General features: G+C 36.7%; 1 protein-coding gene and 1 pseudogene across 1 annotated transcript; one reads left to right on the forward strand and one right to left on the reverse strand.

The window, feature by feature from the left end:
* Positions 1-646: 646 nt before the first annotated feature.
* Positions 647-3,706, reverse strand: LOC128020347 (N6-adenosine-methyltransferase non-catalytic subunit-like; annotated as a pseudogene).
* On the forward strand, positions 3,699-14,589 carry LOC128019385 (neurotrypsin-like). Its single transcript, XM_052605348.1, has 7 exons — positions 3,699-4,445; positions 6,432-6,570; positions 9,978-10,156; positions 10,275-10,425; positions 13,609-13,787; positions 14,016-14,157; positions 14,248-14,589. The coding sequence occupies exons 1-7, from the start codon at positions 4,139-4,141 to the stop codon at positions 14,480-14,482; spliced, it is 1,332 nt and encodes a 443-aa protein (XP_052461308.1). The 5' UTR covers positions 3,699-4,138; the 3' UTR covers positions 14,483-14,589.
* Positions 14,590-14,819: the final 230 nt, after the last annotated feature.

Below are 14,819 nucleotides of genomic sequence, written 5' to 3' on the forward strand. Positions count from 1 at the left end.
TATCACTCAACTCGGTGGCAGAAACAGTATAATACAAACTAAATACTTAAGGTTTTAATTACAAACATCAAGCAATATCTGCAATATGACTGTGGAATACCAAAGCAGTTTAAATCTACTTCTAATGCACACTGTAACAACGGTTCTGGCAAATGTGTGCTGGATATTCATGAGCTAATAACAGCAGAACATGCAACTGACCCACATTTCTCTTGGCCTAGATGATGCTGTTACATTAATGCAAACTGGAAAATCCCACACCTTTTGTAACGTTGCAACCAAATCAGACCAGAAAACAAAACTAAAGCTGAGAGAACTGGTTATCGCATGACTGGTTATTGATCAGTTCATGAATAAAAGCATAACAATAGTCTGCTACTGTTTGTGAAGATATGGTCTTACTATAGTGAGATTTCAAAGTAATTATAAATACTCTTCATTACACTGAAATTACTTCAAGAAATCTTTGATGGAAGATTCCAGCTCAATAATTCTCAAACTTTGACAAAATATTTTGAAGCTTGGCATATAAAGAAAAATGTATATTCATTTTAAAAATGCCCATACAGATTTATTTTCCAGTTCTTAAAAAAAAAACAAGTGACACAGAATTAGGCGTCTTCAAATACCCAGTGGAAACCCTGGCTGTGTTCTTGTCATTTTAAAGAATTTTTGGCCCATTACCCAGCATTGCACAATTAAAGCACAGATCTTGTGTTTTGGTTGCAACATCCAAGCCTTAATACTAAGGATAAATGGATGCAAAGTGGTCTAAAGTTACAGTCTAAAGCTCTTCACCACAAACTAACCACCTGTTAAACTGAAAACATCAATTAGGTTGTCTTTATTAACTGCAAAACAGTAAATTCTACATCACTACTGACAGAATCTGGACACTGATCATCAAACCTAGCCTTACTGCCCTCCACAGGACACACAGGAAGTAGTACGCATATGGCAGGAGGAGAAGTCCTCTCTTAAACTAACAAAACAATATGATTCCTATTTAGAGAAATAAATATTAGACACATTTTCTGTTTTCAGTCTCAAAGTTGTCATGTTGTGCACTGTCATCGGGGAGGGAATCCGCGATGTGGGCCTCCACGGCCTCTAAATCCATCTCGCTCTCCACGGAAGTTTGAACGATTTCTCTCCTGACCCCGATCGCCTCTTCCCACAGCGGGACCACCTCGTCCTCCACACTGTGCACCCCCACCTCTCTCTGCCATCGATTTAGGAGGTGGGGATTTGGGATGGAGTCTCTCGATTTCTTCAGTACAACCAGACAAGTAAGAGTTGGGTTCACTGAAGTGGGCAGCATAAGCTTCAACATTATAGTTACTATTGGTCAGCATAGGGCCCACAGTCAGCCAACCTGAAAAGATGCATAACATTAAATCAGAGTATCCATACATGCCATTCAAAAATAAATCTTACTGAGCACAAACTTTTTTGTGCTAATAATATTTTACAACAATAGTGTAAAATGATATAACATGACAGAATTTTACTGCCTTTACTACCTTAGTTCTCTGGAACACTGCCTTAGGGTCCAGGGTTTTGTTCTTTACAGGACTGTTTTTATTGGTCTTGATCCAACAAATGTCTTCTCACCACCTGAAGCCCCATTTCCTCAGACACTAAGAGAGAAGATTGAAAGATAAGAAATATGTTTCCAAGACTCGTACACAATGACTGTAAGCAGCATTTTTGTTTATGTGCATTTCATTTACACTATCATGCTGCATTCGAATCAATTAAAATGTGCAGAATATTACTTCATATCAAAACAGAACTCATATTAAACACTTTCTTGAGATCACAATCTTGAGAATCTTGTGTTGCCTGTTATGCTTTTTTGACCAAAAACTATTGTTTCAGTTAAAAATCTTTCCTGTTCTATTGAAGAAAAAATGTCACTTAAATCTTGGATAACGGCAAATTTTATGGGATGAACTACCCTCTAAGATTATGATTAGGGCAGGTGATATGTACAACAAACAGTAATATGCCACATTGTAAGATTTGTACCATTCGGCCAAGATCAAGGCGTTCTCCTGAACCACACCACAGGAATACAAAAGAGCGAATAGATGAGATTTCCTCTATGTTCAACTTCATGATCTATACCAGAAACAGATACAAATGATAAAAAACCATATTATTTATGAAATCAACTTCAATTGTTTTCCAATGCACATTTTGAGAGACATTTGCAATAACTCACATCGTCCCAGGTCCAGAAGCGATTGTTGGCAAGGATGCCCTATTCTCTGTATTACTCCTCCAAAGGAGGCTCTATCAGAATCACATCAAACTTACACTTCAAATCTCTCAGATCAAGTGTGTCTAGATCAGCCTGAAGATACCTGACACACACACACAATCAAAAATGTATAATTCATAAATACAGGCAACTGAGACAGACAACAGACCTTAGTCACCGTGTTAAATTTAACAGAAACAAACGAGGCTTCGAGGGATTGATTTACAGACTTTACAATGACATACACTGCACAAAGGCCTAAACAAAAAAACAATCAAAATAATACGTTTTTACATGTAATTGCTATGTAAAGTTTTGCGTTTAATTCTACATTTAGGAAAGTGCTGGAGTCTTTGTACACCTCTTCATATGGTCCGCTCTCCTCCTACATAACATTTTATTATTTTCTACCTGCACGTCTCTCTGGTCTCTTTTTGGGGAAGTCGTGGCCTAATGGTTAGAGGGTTGGACTCCCAATCGAAGGGTTGTGGGTTCTAGTCTCGGGCTGGACGGAATTGTGGGTGGGGGTAGTGCATGAACAGCTCTCTCTCAATACCACGACTTAGGTGCCCTTGAGCAAGGCATCGAACCCCCAACTGCTCCCTGGGCGCCGCAGCATAAACGGCTGCCCACTGCTCCGGGTGTGTGCTCACAGTGTGTGTGTGTGCTCACTGCTCTGTGTGTTTGCATTTTTTCGGATGGGTTAAATGCAGAGCACAAATTCTGAGTATGGGTCACCATACTTGGCTGAATGTCACTTCACTTTCACTTATCTCTTTTTGTTCATCCAACAACATAAGGCACATCCATTATAATATATATATATAAAAAAAATTCTACATAATAATTATTATACTCACAACAGCAAAAGCAACAATGAGGGGAAAACACAACAAAGGAGTAACAAAAAAAAAAAAAAAAAAAAAAAAAAATATATATATATATATATATATATATATATATATATATATATATATATATAATAGCCTATTTTAAGATCGAGAGACAGAGTTTTAGTCTTTCTATTTCAAACAAATATATCAAAGGGCGGCTTAGTTTGTTTTTCCATTTGCATGTATGAATAGCCTATGATATTTACCCAACAATAAAACACAACTGACAACATCCAAAAAAAGAGAGAATTTAAATCAAGAAAAAGATATCTTGCAAAACAAATAAAATAATTGTTTCAATGTATAGCCTTCTGATAACCAACTATGAATATTAAACCAGAATTTAGAAATAACCTCACAGTAAGAAGTGTCACTTTTACTTAGCATATAGCTACAAAATGAAACACAGACACGTGTCGCGGTTTTACCGACACAAGAGGGCAGACATGAACCTTGTTTCGGCTGTTGGTGATTGCAATCATCTCTGAATCCGTGAACAGAAGATTTCACACTAAAGAGACCCGGAGAGAGCAAACCCGACGACCATATTCTCACTGAAATAATGCCAGCGCTGTGCACTCTCATTTAAGTGCAGACTCTGAGAGCTTCCGCGCGCTCCTTAGATCATGGAACGTCCCACAGAATCTTATGTGGTGCCGTGACTATTTTGGAAGTATTTTTTAACAATTTATTTGCAATATTTTGGTTATTCTGCACCTTGACAACTTAGACTTAAGACCGCATATACTCATTTTTTACCTTCTTTTGCAAAACTTCCAATCTCTGGTGACTCAGTCATCAATATGCATGAGTCATTAAGCCCCGGGCTTCTTAGCTTTCTCTTTTATTGATCCGCGTCTGAGCTGCTCCGATAACAGCCAAAGACAAGATATGAGACAACTCAAGGACCATGTCTCCACATAGAGGAACTGTTATTGTTATTTAGGTTGTGGTGACACTGACAGACAGGTTGATCGTGATGGATGTGAGATGTGGAGTTCTCTTCGTCTGCTCGCTGCTCGTCGCGTGCAGTGACGGGTCTCCGTTCACCGACTGCATTCAGAGCAAAGGGAAAGCGGGGTTTTATGAGGGACCCATAGACTCGACCGAATCAGGCGTGAAGTGCATGAACTGGAGCGATGTGCCGGGTGTCATAGAGCGGTATTCGGGGAAAGGTCTCGGGGATCACAGTTTCTGCCGGAATCCGGACGGAAGAATTCGGCCCTGGTGTTTCTTCCAAAACAGCCGAGGACGCATAGACTGGGGGTACTGCGACTGCAAGCAAGGTAGGCTATATATACCAGATAAAAGTATTTTATTTGCTAAATCAATAATTTATATAAACTTATATGAGGGAAGACTGAGCATCAAGCAGGTTTCATTTTCTTGAAAGAGTTACCTCCACGCTCCTTAGTTGTTCAAGATGTGTAAGATTAGTGTAATGTTTATTCTTAAATATTCTGCTAAATTTATGATTCAGGATTAAACCATAGACAGGTCAAAAATAGTGCAGGGCATGCAAGCAAGATAAGACATGTTAACTTGAATGCATCCACGCGTGGGAAAGGTATGCGCGCCCCAGGTAGCCTAACTATTGAGAACAAAGCAGCCACGCATAGGCCTATATCTTATTCTTAAAAGACAGTAAATCTCCAACAGAATCTTTAGTAATTTTATACAATCTCGGCTGAAGCATTGGCTCTTTAGAAGTTGTTAATTGTGCACGAGCGCTCTCTCAGTAGGATCGCTTGGTTATTTCTGGAGCGCGAGAGAAAGAGTTAATGCGCTGATGATGAAGCCAATATTATGTAATTTGACAATCACTCAGTATTTGAATTTATAACCTTTGTGGCAACGTGAGAAATTTAGAATAGAAACAAAGAATAGTTTTGAGACGTATGTATTTTGCGGGATTCAGGGGCAATGTGTCACACCTTTTATCTCCATGAATAAGGTGAGTTTGTTTTAAAAGGCAGTTTCAGTCTGAAAGTCAATATGACAAATAGCCCTAGTCTCCCCTGTGTCACCAGACACGATGAACTGTTTGTGGTAGGCAAAAGCTGTGGCAAGTAAGTGCATTTTAAGGATAGGAATGTGCATCCTCATAGTCTCTGATTTATCATGACATTTTCATCAAATTATTGTCTTATAATATCCCTAGAAAATATGAAGTGTCTGCTGATGTACCAACAGGTTATAATATGGGCCATGGAAAGAAAGCATGGGGAAGATGCCTAAAACTATGGGCTGAGCTCCTCCATAATCTTTCTGTATTTATTCTTTTTGACATTTGTTTACAACCTTTTCAATTATATTAGTTAGAAAGCTCTTTGCATGTGTACATTTGATCAATGTTTTACTGTGTATTATGTGGGAACCGGATGAGTTTATTTAAATATGTTTCCAGCACATCAGCCGCCTATCAATGTCCAAACATTCTGCGAATGTTTTGAAGCGCTGAAATGTTTGAAGAACATGTGCTGCCTTCATGTGTGAACTGTGTCTGATTTATAACTGCTCTGAATGTGTAAACACTTAATGCATGAAAAGTGCTTTCACACACACACATCTGTTCCAGTAGCAAGTGGATATAAATTAATTCTGTTGAGGCAAAATTTTGACCACAATCTCAAAGTCTATTTAATGCAAGGTTACATTATTCTATTTTATGTCTACTTTTATGTAGAATTTTGTGTAACTCTAAGGTTAATACAACTTACTTGGCATACAGTATGTTAAATTAGAAGTATAAATTATTGCTAAGTTTGCCCAAGTTAATTGTAATTTGATAAGAGTCTATAAGAGAACTAAAATATATTTTTAGCCACAACTGCAAATGAATATACTGTAAATCTGTGACTATTATGTCCAGTTAGAATGGAAATATGCATTTTAATAGTAAAGTAATGCATTTCTCATCTCTAATCACTGGCTTTATAATAGACCTGATTGTACTGCTTGTACTCAATAGCTTACATTGTTTCCATGACATATTATAGTATCAGTATCACACACACAAACACACACATTTATTATAGAACTGTCGAGAACTCATGTGGAGGTTAAAGCATTCCTCTGTCATCACATAAAGCAAGTCATGGATTTATGTTTTCTTTCTGCGTAACTGTGGAAATTTTTGTAACGTTCACATTTATCAAAATTACGGAGACCAGCGGAACCAAATGTTTGCAGAACATTAAATTTTATCACCTGTCTGAGGAGGGTCAACAGCACTCTCAAGTTTATCACGCCAACTTTGTTTGCATTTGCAGGTTCTTTGCGACTGCATGGAGGCAAATCCAAACTGGATGGGACAGTAGAAGTGTATCTGAATGGTGTGTGGGGAGCCATCTGCAGTAATGGATGGGATGACCGAGATGCCGCTGTGGTGTGTCGACAGCTGGGACAGGGGTAATACACATACACACATATACATACAGTATGTATAACATAGTGTCATAGCACTTGTACTACTTCTGTAGTTATGTATACTGTGTGCAATATCTTGCTGACTTACTTCATTTGCTAATATTCGCAGTATACCAGTATACAACAGAGAATACAGAATGTCTCATAATGCAGTGCTTTGGACTTGACTTTCTAGTTTAGAGTATTATCACCCACAGTGCAGGGCTTGATGCTTACTTTACCTAAAGGCCTGGGTATGCTTCACTTTCCGCTTTCCGTTCCATCTTGCACACAGCCGTCTGCACAGCTTTCAAAGTATAACCTTCGAAACCAAGGGTAAGTGCGGATGGACCAGCTCATAACATACGCTGTACCACCTACTTGACTTGCACTTTGTCTCAACATTCACCTTGCGTATGCCATCCGCGCGGTCTCAAAAAATAACCTGCATGCTTATGGGGTGAGTGGCTGTCCGCGAGCCCTCCTGATGATGAAAATGATGTAATGCAGATGGTTCGTGGCTGCGGACAACCGAAGTATACTTTGGCCTTAAGGAAGAACACATGTGCCCCTAAGTTGAATTTTTTTTCCCCCGCTCAGGAAAAGGGTTACAAAGATTTGATTTATAAGAATACAAAAACTAAACTACACCAGGTTTTTAAACTTTTCTGTTTAAATTGTACTTAATAATGATGTAATTATTGAAAAGCGTACTGTATATGCACAACAAAGGACTTTTAAATATAAACAAGACCGAAACTAACTGTGACTCTTATTTTGAAATGTATATTCTTCACTATTTCCGACTGCTGATTCAAAAAGACGAGGGAGGTAAAATATGCACTCTTAAAACCATCTACAACATATAAACATAATAAAGTAGTAAATCACAAGCATCCAATTTGCAAAAATGTGCGGCACTCATTGACTGTAGTCTGTAGAACACGCTGAGAAAGTTGAGAAACATGCAGCTCTTGTATTTATTTTTTTGGCTTAACAACCACATTCCTGTTTTTCTATCCCCAAAGTTAAGACGTCTTAAAATATAAATTCATATTTTTAAATATATATATATATTTTTTTTGTTTGCACACATGGTTCTAAATACATTTTACAGAAAACATTTCTTTTTAGTCGCAAATGATCGTCAATAGAGTCACTTTAAACATCTCCTTCTTGATTTATTTACCAGGACTATTAACAGTTGAAGGAATAGTTCAACTAAAATTACAAAAATTCCACCATAATTTACTCTCTGTAATGCCATTCCAAATTATTTTGGGAAAAAAGCAATTTAATACAAATGATAAATTCTAAAGTACCATCTTTGAGATACTAACAGGATGTCAGTTTCTGATTTAAACATGCAGTGTGCAGAATTCATATGACAACAATGTCTGATATATGGTGTTACTAGTATAATGCATACGGTTTTACATTAAAAATAGTAGGCAGTATACAGTGTTAGTAATTTTTTTCCCCAGCACCTAAATACAAACTGGACAGATCATGCACTGCTGAAATATTCAGCATTCATTATGTCTGTCCCCTGAGAACTGTACAGTAGTAAGGGATGTGCAGAGAGACATTCAAAATCCATCACTTGTATTCAGTTTTTGAAGCTCATTGCCGTCACTACTGGGATAGTTTCTGTGTTCTGATGACCATATGCTGCCCATTTTTTTTATTACCTAACCACAAAACAACCTTTGTAAGGTTGTGCATGGAATCCTTTGGTATTTGACCCCAGTGGGCCAAAGGTCAAAGGTCAATTTTCCCCCTTTAAAATACGGCATATGCTTAGTAAATGTGTGTGCGGGTGTTTTAAAAGATTGCTGATTTCTCCGGAGAGTTCTTATCTTTGTCACGAACACACCCATGAGGTTTGTGTCTATCACGCTCACACGCATGCCTATCTGAGAGCGTTCGTCTGAGATCATCACTAAGCGTGCTCAGAGAGAGGTGACCGCAGGGTCTCGTAGATCACATGACACAACAGTGACAGTTATAAGTCTGACAAAAAGTATTATTTTACCATTCAAACACAAACGGACACATACACATGTGTGGAGCTGTCATCATTTGACCTGGGGAGCTTAGAACCTATTTGTCATTTATGAATAATTCATTGGGTCTCTCAACTTTGATAGATGAATAGACATGAATTATTTAAAGACTAGGGAGACAGATAGACTTCACAGACTTTGATTTATGTCTTCTATCTGTCTGTCTACCACAGGGGTTCTCAAGCTTTTTTTCATCTGCACTCCACCCATGTAGCAGAAGCCATACAGATTAAGATCTTATAGGCAGCAAATTTATATATGCTTTTATGCATATTATAATATATATATATATATATATATATATATATATATATATATATATATATATATATTAGGTGTTTAACGGTACACATATTCATATCTTTGTCTGTCTTTGTAAGATCTGACTGCCTTTCATCCCTTCCTTTTTACCAGTTTTAATGAGAAATAAACATGAATGAACATTTCATGTCTCGTGTAATCACTCAATCATTGTTTCATGCACGGAAAGACATCAGTAAAACAGCTTTTAAACAAAATGTCACGTTCATTTAACTGGCCATGTCATCAGTGTCCACAGTTCATTAGTTTGCTGGAGAAATGACGTATAGAGACCAAAATATTAGACTCATGATATTTTAGTGATGTTCTAATTCTTTTTTATATGTGTAAGTAAATCTGTTATGAAACAAGTTATGATAGCCACTCTGCAAATGAATATATTTAAACAACAAATAAAAAAAGTTAAAATTCAGAAGTTAATTTAAAAACTTCATTTCGTGCAGTTTGCATGCAATTTTTTAAGTTGAGTGTTGATTATTATATTTATATTATATAATTATATTAAGTTTGGGCTCTGTCGTCATTACCTTATATAGTAATGTAAAAGGGAGAGATTGTACGATTTTATACTTAAGAAAGTTTTAATAATAAATATATTTATTAAAGAAATAACTATTTTTTCACTAAACCACCTTCTAATAAAAAAGCAATATCAAGTTTAGCCCCCCCATATATAGTTTGTATGGTTTGCTTAATGTATGCTGGTGATTTAGTTGTTTTTTTCACCAAGTAGTATTGGCTAACAGCTGCTAAATATATGTTCTGATTATGGGATCAGATATGATGTGCAATTTAAATAAATTCTTAACTTTACAGAAATGTGATGCCATCAGCATCTCTTGCAACCCAAGTGGGGTTGTGGCCCCAGGGTTCAGAACATTTGATCTACCATTTACTGACTTTAACAAAGGTAGATGAATAGTTGAAACACCATAAACAATAATTAAATGCATAGCTGAGAAAAGACTCAGGTAAAGAAAGCAAATGAAACAATACACATCCTACTGTGCTTTTCTGTTTTAGTTATAGAGCGCGTGCACGTGTGAGTCCTCTGTCACGTCTGGTGGTGTCTGTAGTTCACTGGCAGACCGTGGGCTGTGATGGACAGGAAGAGGACTTACTTCAGTGCAATCGCACCGTCTGGAACGGGGGAGAGTGTGTTAACCGTCACGCGGCTGCCGTCTCTTGTACACCAGTGGAGGGTAAGTACACGCTCACTCACTTTTTAACATAATCACGGCCATAATGACAAATAACACTCTCAATCTAAGAGAAAATAACTTGGAAAGTGTGTGTGTGTGTGTGTGTGTGTGTGTTCAGCTTCAGTGTTTATCCCAGTACGTCTCTCTGGTGGGCCATCAGCGTATGAAGGCAGAGTAGAGGTGTATCATGCAGGACAGTGGGGCACAGTGTGTGATGACCAATGGGATGATAATGATGCTGAGGTGGTCTGCAGGCAGCTGGGGTTGGGGTAAGACACACGCACACAAATGTAAATGAGCTAAATTTGACAAATTTGTTCACTTGTCGTGTCCAAATCCCATTTAGTTGATTGGCTGTAATGAAATCAGATCCATAAAGATGAATGGATCTGAAATATATATGAAATATAATAATTTAATCTTATTGTAGTACTGAATTCAAGTGACGCATCAGACAACACAGCATTCATGTATAAGCTTACTTGTCATTCAATGCATAGTGAATGTCACATGAGAATGAATGAATCCAGACACAGCTGTAGACACCACGGAGCTTATTACATTACATTCATGTTATGTCCCATATGACGAAAAATCTGATCTGACTTGGACTGGAATGCTCTGAATCGTATTTCAAATCTCATATGCATGTGATTTGGATTGGGTTTGTTTTTTAATCAAATGAATCACATGGTATGATCTTTTGATCAGAAAAATCACAATTATAAACAAATAATTGTATTTGTACTAAATTATATTTTTATATATTAAGATATTTTGTTAACGTATCTATTTTGATTTTCAGATCTGATTCAGTTGTTTCATAATTGAATCAGATCCATTCAGATATAAATATCTCAGTAAATAATTTAGTTGAGTCTGGTAAATCTACATCGGTTGCGATAGTAATGACAAAAAGAGATATAAAAAGAGAGGAAATTTAATTTCTTTCTATCTTGCCATGGTACTGAAATTATTACATGCATGTGAATGCCACTTATGAGAAAGAATGAATTAATTCATTAGACACTAATGGTGGTGGATGAGGAGATACCCTCTTACAATGTAAAGTGCTTTGAGTGCTTAGAAAAGCGCTATATAAATGTAAGGAATTATTATTATTAATATTACTGAGCTTTGTGAAGGCCATTACATTCATGTTGTGTCTTATATGACAAGAAAAAAAACTTGGACTGGAATGTGCTGAATCACATTTCAAACTATATATTTTGGTTTGGGCTGTTTTTTAATCCAAATAATTACATTAATTTCACGATGTGCTGATTAACTGATCACAGCTGAATCATAATTCTAAACCAATATTATTATTTTTATTTTACATTTTATTATTAATATTATAAATTTTTATTCAAAATTAATTCATTATTTTTAATTCATTATTAATCCATTAATTGACAGCTCTACAAAAAAAAATTACAAAACAAATTCTGCCTGTCTGAGCAAAGCCATAGAGGCTTGACCCGGTTTCTTGGGAACAAGCTGTCTATTTAGAGGAACACCAGGGCGTTCTTACAACCAAGATGTGTGAAAATAGAAGGAAGATCGAGAGGAGGTAGGAGTGTTAAATGGAGAGAGGGGAAGAGAGGAGTAGAGTGTCTTCTCTGCATAAAAATGTGAAGTATTTTCTTGGGAGGTTCCTGACACACAAAGCCAAAGTGTTCTCAGTAAGAAAGTGAGAGTGTGAGAGACAGACAGAAAATGAAGATAATGAGAGGATGAGAGCCAGAGGAGCACAGAATGAGAGGGCAAAGAGGCGTAAAGGGTGATTTAGAGGGAGGGAAGGAATTACAGAGGAACGGAAAGAGAGAATGGAAAGATCAAGATGTGAATCAGGTTGATTGTTTCAAGCATTTCAACTATATTATACTGAGGGGCGTAACAAATGGTGCCCAAAAGTGAGCTTTGCAGGTGTGTGTGAGTGTGTATAATAATCACTCATGTGAAGGGCTCTCTGTTGGATGGAAAAACTGCTGTGAAATAAAACACGTGGGTTCATGCACATGTTGGACACTGCAGTTCCACTTCATTTGCCTCTCAACTTTCACTGATTATTGACTGCTGAACTTTGTGCTTGATCGCCTGTTAATCACAGAAAGAAGAAAAAAATATAGAATCTTAATGCGGCCCACTAGTGTACTTGAATTTATATCGTTTTGGACATGAGTGTTGCATCTACAGTATGTTTTTAGTTTTCTCTTTCATTTGCTGTTATGTAGAGGCCCATTTTTACTGAAAATCAATGAGAATCAAAAAGGAGGTATCATATTAACATTAAACATTTTTAGACTGAATCAAGGAGTAATTTGAACCTTTAGAGCTGTAATATATATTCATGTGCAATTTCAGTAAGAAAGAAATTCCCGTTCATTAAACAATAGACTGTTATGATGTCACATTCCAAACTTTTTATGTCATTTACTGCATAAATGTAAGAAGACAAACAAAAAAGCACCAAATTACACAATTACCATGTTTGCGATAGGGTCTGTAGCTTTGCGTTTGCAGAGTGAAAATGTATTGTCTGAGCAGGCTGTTGTGATGAAGTACATATGAGTGTTAATTATGAAAATTTATGCAATTAAATGTAATTAAATGCAATTAGCTGAACTATATTTGACCCACTTATCTTTTAGAAGTAATTTCATATTAACATCAGTTGTCTTTGAAATATGTTTATATTATGCATGAATATTGAAACACTGTTAAAACTGTTTTTAAATATATTTAAAAATGTTATGTTTTTAAATATATTTGAAATTACACATTCGTACACATATAACTTGCAATTGAGAACATTTAAAATACATGAACTATAATAAAAAATGTAATTTAAATGTAGACTGCAGTAAAAAAAAAAGATCAAATACTTTACATGTCCTTTACTATGTTTTTATTTCTACAAATCAAAATACATCTACTTATTTAGAGGAAAACAAAAGTTTATTAAGAACATAATTAGACATTATTAGAAAGTGAAATTTTTAAATGTGTACTTAATGTGTTAAGATACTTTTAAATGGGTTTTTTTCTCATGAATATTATTTCTACAACTACAGTTTTTGCTTACTACTTTTATCATTTAAAAGTACACAACACATTCAGCGCAATATCTTATTGCACTTATTTTTCACAAAGAATCTGAATCATTATGTCAAACATAGTTGATATTCTTCTGTCTTCTGGAGGAACGTAGCAGGATCCTGAAGAGCTGCGGCCACCTGCTGTGAGATGCAGATCCCTCTGCTTGACTATGTAAATGAATGACTGCAAATCAGCTAGAAAATCAGCTTGTGGGATGTCAGCTCTAATATTTATCCACACAGTGATTGTTTCACTTTCTTTGAGCTGTTAGGATCTTCAGAATGTTATATTAGTATTTATTTCTATATAAGTATTGTTTTGTGTAGTTTTTTTCTGATGTATGTGTACAGGGGCATTGCTAAGGCTTGGGTAGGAGCATATTTCGGCGCAGGCTCAGGGCGAATATTGTTGGATGAAGTGAGCTGCACAGGAAATGAGCTTTCCATAGAGCAGTGTCCAAAAACTGCCTGGGGGGAACACAACTGTGACCACACAGAGGATGCTGGAGTGTCTTGCATCCCACTTACAGGTACATGTGTACATATATATATACTATGGACAACACCTGTGTGAGAAACAGACTTATAATGTTAATATATATATATATATTATATTAACTTGCAGGATGTTTTAATGCCACAAAGACCTCTTACAGTACATGTAAATTTTATGAGCCTTTTTTTGGTCTTACATTTATTGTCTCACCCGAGACAGATGATAAAAGCAGGTCTAAAGAGAGCCTCTCTGTCTTTGTCAGATGGTGCAGTGCGTCTGGTTGGGGGTGTGAAGGGTTATGAGGGGAGACTGGAGGTTCATTACAGAGGTCAGTGGGGGACCGTGTGTGATGATGGCTGGACACAAACCAACACACAGGTCGTCTGCAGGCAGCTGGGCTTCAGGTATTCTTTTTTAATATGTATTTTTGATTTGATTGTCAGCATGTTTATTATTGACTCCTTTGCTCTGCTTATCGTGTTGTGTTTATGCAGGTCAGGGGAGAGTGTGTCGTCAGGGCGGTTTGGGCTGGCGGCGGGTCCCATTCTGCTGGATGATGTTAGGTGTACGGGAAAAGAGCCCACATTAACACACTGCAGCCGGAGAGGCTGGTTCAAACATGACTGCACTCACAACCAAGACATAGCCGTTGTGTGCAACCCCCAACGCTCCAGACACGGAGTGCCCAACAGTAAGAGCTCTGACACACTCATGTACACACACTATTAAACTGCTATTAATGTTAGATTTAAGAATATTTAAATATATATGATTTGTTTTTACTTATTATTAAACCACTGTTAATGACAAAATACACTCTTTAATGTAAGTAATTTTAACTGATGAGTTGTTTACACAAATTAGACTCAGAAATGAGATCCATTTTGTAGAATGGCCCTTAAAATACTCTTATGTGCACTCCATATGGTTCTTATACAATATGTGAGGTGATATACTTTTATATGAGCACTTAAGAGTTATGCTGACTGTAATGGGGATGTTGTGGTGATGCCTCTACACCTGTAGCTCATGTAGCACCCATTTACGCACATATAAAACCTGAATT

This window comes from Carassius gibelio, chromosome A9 (genome assembly GCF_023724105.1).
Source record: "Carassius gibelio isolate Cgi1373 ecotype wild population from Czech Republic chromosome A9, carGib1.2-hapl.c, whole genome shotgun sequence".
In the NCBI taxonomy this organism is placed as follows: domain Eukaryota; kingdom Metazoa; phylum Chordata; class Actinopteri; order Cypriniformes; family Cyprinidae; genus Carassius; species Carassius gibelio.

Coding starts and splice junctions, on each gene's coding strand:
- LOC128019385 (XM_052605348.1), top strand. CDS start 4,139: ATGGATGTGAGATGTGGAGTTCTCTTCGTCTGCTCGCTGCTCGTCGCG. Junction 6,571..9,977: donor TGTCGACAGCTGGGACAGGG/GTAATACACATA, acceptor TTTCTGTTTTAG/TTATAGAGCGCGTGCACGTG. Junction 13,788..14,015: donor GTCTTGCATCCCACTTACAG/GTACATGTGTAC, acceptor TGTCTTTGTCAG/ATGGTGCAGTGCGTCTGGTT.